Here is an 8,944-nt window from a genome sequence, read left to right as displayed (position 1 = left end):
AAATACTATAACTCATCGTCCAATATTGTTCATATTATTAATAGTCCATATTATATTTTATTCGCGTTTTACGTGCCTATAACAGATAATACGAGCTCGGTAAATTGATCTTGTCAATAATTGCAATTGAAATTCAAACGCAGATTACCAAAATGAATGTTTAGATGGGGCGCAAATTACCTACGTGTTGATCTTTTATTTTTTGACGTGGATTACATATTAACTAAATGCAGTTAAATATACCAATTTATTGATACCGCTAATTAAATTAATATTAAAATTGACACAAAATACCATCTCTCGCGTTTTCTATGAGATAGATACGTATCATACAATATAATGATTTGCGCCCGGATTTTAATGAATATAGACCATTTATTTTTGGGGGACAATGCATTCAGTGTACTTCATTCGTTTCATGAACAGCTATTGAAGGTGAAACTGTTATATTGCATTTTTCGCTGTTTTTTTTCATTTTTAAAGCAATTTTTAGCGATTTCAGGTCTTTTTAATTAATTTGTAGTATTATATTGTAGATACGAGCTTTTAGTTTAAATTAACAAATTCAAAATGTTTTTCTCGTAATATTTTTTTTAATAGTTCTAGGGTAGGCATTATTTTTGTAAAATCATACGTCAATATTATTCTATTCATGAAGATGATAATACGTATTTATCTATTTACAGCGTTTATCGGATGGGTTGTCTTAACTTAAAACAAATAACAATATTAATTGGTCAGTTTGAATTACATCTTGATCGCATTTAATTCGAGTGCCTATATATACTGTTAATTTATTGCGCATATTATATATATTGCGTATTATTATTAGTTCAATTAACATACAAAGTGTTGAAAATTCCGAAGGTTAAACTATCGTTTTCTTCTCAATTATGTGCCTATCAAAAAAAATGTGGGTAATTTTTTAAGGGCATATTATTGCGTTGAAATATACATTTTTATAGGGTATTTTTAGTTATTTCTTAAAGCATTTTTCGATAGTTTTCAGGGAATTCCAATCCGGTCCTTAATGATGATATCTCTTTATAGACGGAGATGAAAATTCAGTTTTCCGTATAGAAAATTATTGTTAAAACATTGCGAAAACAAATAAGGAAAACTGGGTGAAAAAATAAAATTATTATACTAATAAATTACGAAACAGGTGGGTATAGGTGCGCGGTAGTACCTATACAGACGTTTTGGAAACATGAATTTTAACACTTGGAGTGGAACACATTTGAAATATGAATAGATTATTATCGTTACATTTACATATTATACCAAGTTGATGTGTGTAGTGTACTAGTGTGTACTGTTTAAATGCCAAATTTCACCATAATATTTAATGACGTGGGATGACACGCGTGACGTGATACCTATAATTAGCACGGTAAGCCATTTTCACGAAGGTTTATCGATTTTTTTCACAAACAACTAGTTTCAGTGTTGTCGAGGGTACTTACCATGTTAGCGGCAACGTATATGGAAACGATTATGTATATATTTGCACAGTGTCGGCAATAGTGTTGAAAAATGAATATTACGTAAAATTTGGTAAAATGCATTTATGACATAACTCGGACGGAATGTTAATAATACTATTGGAGTGGCTTGGTGTAGTGGCGCGGTCCGTACACTCAGCTGCGGAAACGCTCAGAGGGTACTTATCGGCCGGTGAGGCAAGTTCCCGGATGGGTGACCACCCATTTTTTAGCAACAAATCCTTGCCACACATACAACACGTGTTTGAACCAACCGTTCCTTCCCCTTGCAAACAAAAAAACAGCCAATGACCATAGCTGCTGGGCATAAGCTCAGACATATATAATATATATTATTGTAATACACACACGGTGTTGAACATTCTGCAAATATCTTGAGCAACAAATCGTAAATATTGTCGAATTAATACTACTCTGCGTTCTTTTAAAACGGTCGTTATTAAAACCCGATTAAAATTCTGATTTGTTTTAACTTCGAGAGCGTCACGCTGCTGCATAAAGTCTACAGTTAACATTTTCACTACCTATAATATTATGTTAAAACGAAAATTCTGCAGAAGTCCTTATTGAAAATCGACGTGCTAATGTGTTTGCCACATATTTTATAATTAAAAATAACACCTGCACAATGCACGTATAATTCTCTACGTGTGCAAAAACGTCGTTGAGTGCCCGCAATATGGAAGACTATAATAATATAATAGTAATTATTCACGACGAGGGGTGGAAGTCTACCTATATAGAATTTATTGCCACGTAGGTATACAAGCCATATTCATTTCACTGCGCATGTTAAAATGCTGTAGGCTACAGATACGATATCGATATCGTAACAAATTTTTGGTATCGATATTATCACAGAATATAATAACCGTGTATCGGAAACGATTGTAATAAGTTTTTTTTTCTAATCTTCAATTGCCAATGTAAAGCAAATTGCTTAATAATTATTGATTCAATATTTATGTTTATTTATTTATGCTACTTAATTATTAATTTTAATAAGTATTAAGTAGTTAAAATTCAAAAATATTTTCGATATCGATATCGTACAACTTACGATATCGCGATACAATATCGGCAAATTCGAAACGATATCGATGCACACAATTATATCGTTGCCCATCACTAAGCTATATACACTCATATTCTTTCACGGACACGAAATTATTTATCTTCAACAAATTGAATAAATTAGCGACGTAAAAGAGCTCACAGGACTGCAGGGTGCATGATGATCAACACAAGTAGCAGGCATACAATATATGTATAATATTTTTATATTTTTATATTATATATCATAATATATTTTATTAAACCAATTACAATATTCTAAACAAATCATTTATAGTATATATATATATATATACATATATATATATATGTTATCACTTAAACGAAAAAAAAGAAAAATAATATTTGGTTCGACGTAAAATTAATAATATTATAATATATAGTAGGTATTATGTACATATACAACGATATAATAATATATAATAATATGCGGACAGATAAAAAAACAATAAACGAAAAAAAAATTATTTGCAGTACAACATTCATATACTTGTTTATACGTAGGTATTATATAATGTCTAAAGACATATTTTTTAAGATTTTTGATTTTAAAACAAAAAATAATATTCACTTTAAGAACACACAATGTTGGCGACGATGTGATCTGTATTAATACAAATATAATACATATTATATTATATTATAATACGTCTAGGTACCTACCTATATATTTTTAATTTTATAGTAAACAAATACATCGTTCATGTGTTTTAGTGTATGTATATTTGTGTTTGTGAGTGTGTTGTACAGGTACTGTATAGTACGTATATATAGAAGTAGAATTATATTATAATAATAATGTTTTAGATGCGTATACGGCCGATGTTTGCATTTCGATTTCCGACGTCGGAGATCAAAATTTTGGTGATTACTCGACAAATGTAAAAAAAACGAAAATGCGCTAGATAATTAATAACAATGATTATAATAATTATAATATAATCAATTATATGTCGAGTGACCATCAAAAGTCCGAAGGAAAATGTCGTCGGATCCCGAAACCGAAAACGGTCGGCATCGTGAAGTTTCACTAAACCTAATCTAAAACTCGACACTTCAACAATTTAATATTATAGTAAACAATAATGATACAAATAATTAATAATAAAAAGATAGACGATTATTCATTTATTTATTTATTTTTAGGTACAGTGATGATAATATATATATTTTTTTAAACCAAACGCACAGTCAATAAAATATTAAACTTACAATTTATTTACGTAAGATATTTCCTAAATTACATAGGAAAACTTAAATACACCGTTTTTTTTTTAAACTCTAATCCGTATAAGAACTCTACAATAAAATAATGAGGAACATTAGTGAGCGTAAACGCAATTTTAATTAAAACGTAGGTATATGTTATAATTTTTTTTTTTGTTTTTTCTTATTTTTAATTTCAAACAATTTTTGGGTGAGTTTATATTTGGGGTTTGGAGATGCTTTTAAATCTAAATCAAATAATAATCGTATAATCATAATAATAATGATAATAATAATAATAATAATAATAATAATGATAATAATAATAGTAATAATAAGAATAATAATAATAATAAAAATAATTGTAAATGTAAAATAATAAATAACAGACTAGTCAAACATAAACCGAATTTACAACATTTTTTTTTTTTTTGTTAGAAATTACTCATTTCTAAAAGAGAAAAAACAAACGATTGTTAACAATAAAAAAAAAAAACTACATGACAAAATTCTAGACTTATAAACATTTTGTACTTATTTTTATGAAAAATTATTTACACGATGGAAAAATGGGATTTATATTATTGTTTTATAATAAATATAATATTATACACGATATTGTGTTCAACACGTTATTTATTTTATATTTACAATTTTTCTGGGAATGTTTATCGAGATTATAATTGTATAGTGTTAATAAATTAATTATTACCATATACAATTGTGTTTTCATTCACATAATCACGCATCCACTCGGTCTATACGTAAACGTATGTATGCGTATAAAGCGGTTGGAAAACTTTAATAATGATTATGTGAACTCTATAAAAATGCAGTCTTCGGTGTGGAACTCGTGATGATCTCTCGGGAATGTATAGGAGGTACTTTCGTTGAAACGGAATCACCGCGAAAAAAAATTCAGTTCAAAAAGGAAAAAAAGTTGCAAACTGTCCGGTGAACGCGAAAATCGGTCGGGAAACAATCATTATGTACGGTATGTATATAGTAGGTAGGCATCATGTGGAATGGTACGTTGTTTTCAGTTAGCATAATAATATTTTGAGCGAATCGACTTTGTGCCGTTTAACCGTGGGTATATAGCCTTATACGAACAGATAAAGGAAGATTAAAAAATATATATATTTATTATAATATATAATAAATTATTAAATTATAACAAGACAGTATTTACACCAGACCTAGAGGGGTGGCAGCGGATCACGATATAAAGACGATGAGACGGAGAGGACGTACGCCGTGTCCTGTATAAGTATCATATGGTTTATAATAATATTAAAGATTTTTTCAAGAAATATTTATAGTGAAACGGTAACTAAAAAAAAACACATAAAACTGCATGTTAAAAACAAAAATATTATCATTATAGGTATATTATAATAATATGTTATACGAGATCTATTTGTATTTTGTAAATTATCTATATATATATGTATTTCATAACACACTTACATAATATTCTACCTATGTGTCGTGTAAGAGATTTAATAGGTGTAATTTATATTATATTTTTTTCATCGATTCTCTAGTGAAATATTATACAGACTCAGCCATATTAGTATATTGTCGTACTCTGTACGGGGAGGGGGCTGAAACCCCTCCAGGGGAAGAGTCATGTGTTGTCCTTCGAAACGGCTGAACTGCTGTACGACTCGTCGTCGGCCATGGAAGACGGCGGCAGAATGTAACCACCGCCGGACTCGGTCTTGGAACCGTCATCCATCTTGATGTACTGGCTGCCCTCCAGTTTAATGTTCTGGTTCACGACGCACTTGCGCATGTGCTTTTCGAGCGTGGACGGCACCGAGAACGGCATTTCGCAAAACCGACACCGATACACGTCCTTGCCCAAGCGGCCGTGCGTTTTCATGTGCCTGGTCAGCTTGGAGCTCTGGGCGCACGCATAAGAGCACAGCTCGCACTTGTACGGTTTTTCGCCGGTGTGTGACCGTCGATGCACTGTCAGGTTGCTGCAGTTCTTGAACACCTTGCCGCAGTACTCGCACGTGTCGTTACGCCGCGATTCTTTCTTGGCATGTCCCCCCTGCAGTCCCTGCAAGTTAAGCGCCGCTGAAAGCGAACTAGGACCAGGTTTCGAACGGCCACCACTTCCACCACCACTTCCCGGATCTCCGACGCCACTTCCAGCCGACGGTGGTTTTCCCGGAAGTCCGCTTAGGAACGATTCACCTCGGTGGTGCGCGGCAATGGCCGGAAGCCACATGTTGGCCGCGTAAAGCCGTTCCCTGGCAAGCAGAGGGTGGTGTGGGTTGTCGGGGTCGAGCTTCAGCCTCTTGGAGGCCTGGTCAAAAGGGTTTTCGAAAGCGGAACCCGGCCCGAAGATGTGGTGCGCGCCCACTAGATCGAGTGGGTTCTGGCCGGCCGCGATCAGGTTCTTGGTGAGCTCCTCACGGAACCGGATGTCAGCCGCCGCCTTATCACCGAGCCCGTTCTCCAGATTGCGCAACGGATTCGCCGACTTTGCCGAACCGTTGTTGTTGTCTGGTATTATGGACGGCGACAGCCGGAAGTTGTCTTTCCGCCGGATCCGAAACGGCGGTGGCAGCAGCGATGACGACTCCTTGAGCGCCTGCTTGTACGCTTCACTGTACTGTTGGATGTTGCTCAAGCCAAATTTGCTCATGAGCTCGCCAACTAGAGAGCTTGGCGCCAGCGGTTGCGGCATGCGGTCACCGGGTGTGTTCTCGGGCGAAGTTCTAGTGGAACCGTTGCCACCCGGCTTCTTATCATGTTCGGCCGATGACGTCGACTTGGTGGTCAAGTCCTCTGGCACATCACCACCTTCATCATTTTCGTCATTATCTTCGTCCTCTAGCTCCATGTCTTCCTCCTCTTCCTCCTCTTCTTCCTCATCATCCTCGTCACCGTCATCTTCGTCAGCGTCGTCCTCGTCACCATCATCCTCCTCCTCTATTTCTGCCTCGTCGTCGTCCATTTCGGAATCATCCTCGTCATCATCGTTGGATGTTATGTCCGGTGTCGAGCTCGTATCCACCCCATTGGCAGTCGTCCCACACTCGCCACCGGCCAGCCCGTTTCCCCGATTCGACCGACGGTGCGTCTTCATGTGCCGCTTCAGCTTGGAGCTCTGCGTACACGCGTGGTCACACACCGAACACTTGTACGGCTTTTCTCCGGTGTGTGTGCGCCTGTGCACGATTAAGTTGCTCAGGAACCGGAACTTCTTACCACAGTACTCACACTCGCGAGTCTTTTCCTCCTCACCAATCTGCTGGTGCTGCTGTGGTTGACTGATTATATCTTGGCAGATTTTGTCCTTCGACGCGTTGGACGACAGGTCAAGCGTGTGCCTGGACGTATCGCCGATGATTCGGTCTTGTTCAGATAGTGACTCGACCGAATTGTTGTTGCTCACGTTGCTGTTGTTGTTGTTATTGTTATTTAAGCCGACAGTGACTGCTGCGGCGGCGGCGGAGGTAGTGTTTGTCTGCGGAGCCGTGGTCACGGCTGCCGTTGCCGACACGGTGTTGTTGATGTGGTTGTTGTTGTTGTTGGGGCTGCTAAAAGGTGGCGTCATTTTTCGCGGCGAAGGCGACGAACTTGGTGCAGTAGCAGCTCCAGGACTAGTGGTACCTGCGAGTTGCCGCAATCGCTGCGAGTAAAAATCCATCTGGGGATCGAGATTTAAGGCCGGTAACGTTGGCGCTGGGTGTCTAGGATTGTTCCGGTCGTTGGCTGCGGCCGCGGCGGCTAGCCCTGGGAACGGTGACGTGGGCATGGCGTTAGCCGCGGCCACCGCCACGGCAAAACCCAGCCCATGCTGCTGCTGGTTGAGTCTAAACTGTTCGGACATAAGCTGCTCCATGCGGAACTGGTGTTCTTGTTGGTGGCTGGACGTCCGCGCGAACAGTGGCGGATTGCCGATAGGAGACGTCCCAGGGAACGGGGACGGGCGCTGAGGAGGCTCGCCCATCGGCATCCTAAGCAAGCCTCCAACAGCAAAAGGGTTGTGCATAGGCATGGGCATGGGGTTGTTGTCGACCATTGACGGCGGACCGGTACTCGTGGGTGGTGGCGGTGGCGGTGGTGGATGGGTGTGCATGTTCATCCTGGAAGGAGGCATGCCCAGGGCCAGTGGCATGACTGACATGCCCGGCAGTGAAGACGTGTTTCCACTCGAGCACCCAGACGATCCTAACGAAGAGCATGACGAGTTGTTCTTGGACTGCGACACTGGCGATGGTGTGCCGTCCGAGTAGATCTTCATCGAGTGTGAGGTCTGGGCGTGCTGCAGAAGCCTCCACGATGAATTGAACCTCGCCTTGCACGTGCAACACACGAAACTGCTTGGCTCTGTGAACACGAAAGAAAGAAAAATTAAACAAAAATTCGATTAGAATGGTCGTTGTTTTGAAATTTCCTATCGGTCAATCGACCGTGTGCGAGCGCCGTTACACGCAGCCCCGCTGCAGGCTGCGCATAATGTAATTTATATCATATTATAATATACAGGTACAGACTATAATATAATATTATATACACAATACTCTCGAGTCCGGCTCGACGTTAGGAAAAAATAAAAATAATAAACCCATACTGCGCCGCAGCCGTCAAGCGTGTACCATTCAATTGATATAAAATTTAATAATGGAACAAAAGAGACGACGGTGTTTTTATGTTTTCGTAATAGAGCTGGACGTCGGTTGTGTTTCTATCGCGTCATTGTATAATACACGTACAGGAGGTAGGGTACCTATATATATATACCCTTATTCATTTAATATTATATAGTTTACGATCGCGCGCTGCAATTATTCCTCAAACTCGGTGGCACAAAACGAAAGAAAAAAATATGATTGACTTGAGAATAGATTGCGCGAGAACCCGATCGGACTCCGAGCGACTGCTGAGCGGCGGCGGCAGTGGCAAGTAACGGCCGTTTTCCGGCAGCAACGACGACGACGACGCCGCCGCCGATGACGTGTGGCTATACGACCAAAAAGGGTCATACCACGTAATATTATATAATATTATTATGTGTGTGCGAGCAGCTGACCGAAAATTTGCGGGGAGAACAACAACGGCGACGACAACTGCACATTATTGCACAAGATTCGGCGAGTTTTTGTTATTTAGAAATCTATATTGTGTGTTTCGTA

At 38.6% G+C, this 8,944-nt stretch overlaps 1 protein-coding gene across 1 annotated transcript in view; it reads right to left on the bottom strand.

Annotated features, from left to right (window-relative positions):
- Nucleotides 1–3,339: 3,339 nt before the first annotated feature.
- Nucleotides 3,340–8,944, bottom strand: part of LOC132939903 (B-cell lymphoma/leukemia 11B-like) — a 32,930-nt gene continuing 27,325 nt past the window's right edge. Inside the window, exon 3 of the mRNA XM_061007320.1 lies at nucleotides 3,340–8,138. Within this exon, the coding sequence (XP_060863303.1) occupies nucleotides 5,416–8,138 (2,723 nt within the window). The 3' untranslated portion in view covers nucleotides 3,340–5,415. The remainder of the gene's footprint in view (nucleotides 8,139–8,944) is intronic.

The sequence above is a fragment of the Metopolophium dirhodum genome, chromosome 2, assembly GCF_019925205.1.
Source record: "Metopolophium dirhodum isolate CAU chromosome 2, ASM1992520v1, whole genome shotgun sequence".
Lineage (NCBI taxonomy): Eukaryota > Metazoa > Arthropoda > Insecta > Hemiptera > Aphididae > Metopolophium > Metopolophium dirhodum.
The sequence above is the reverse complement of the archived record's forward strand: the minus strand, read 5'-3'. Positions and strand labels throughout refer to the sequence as shown.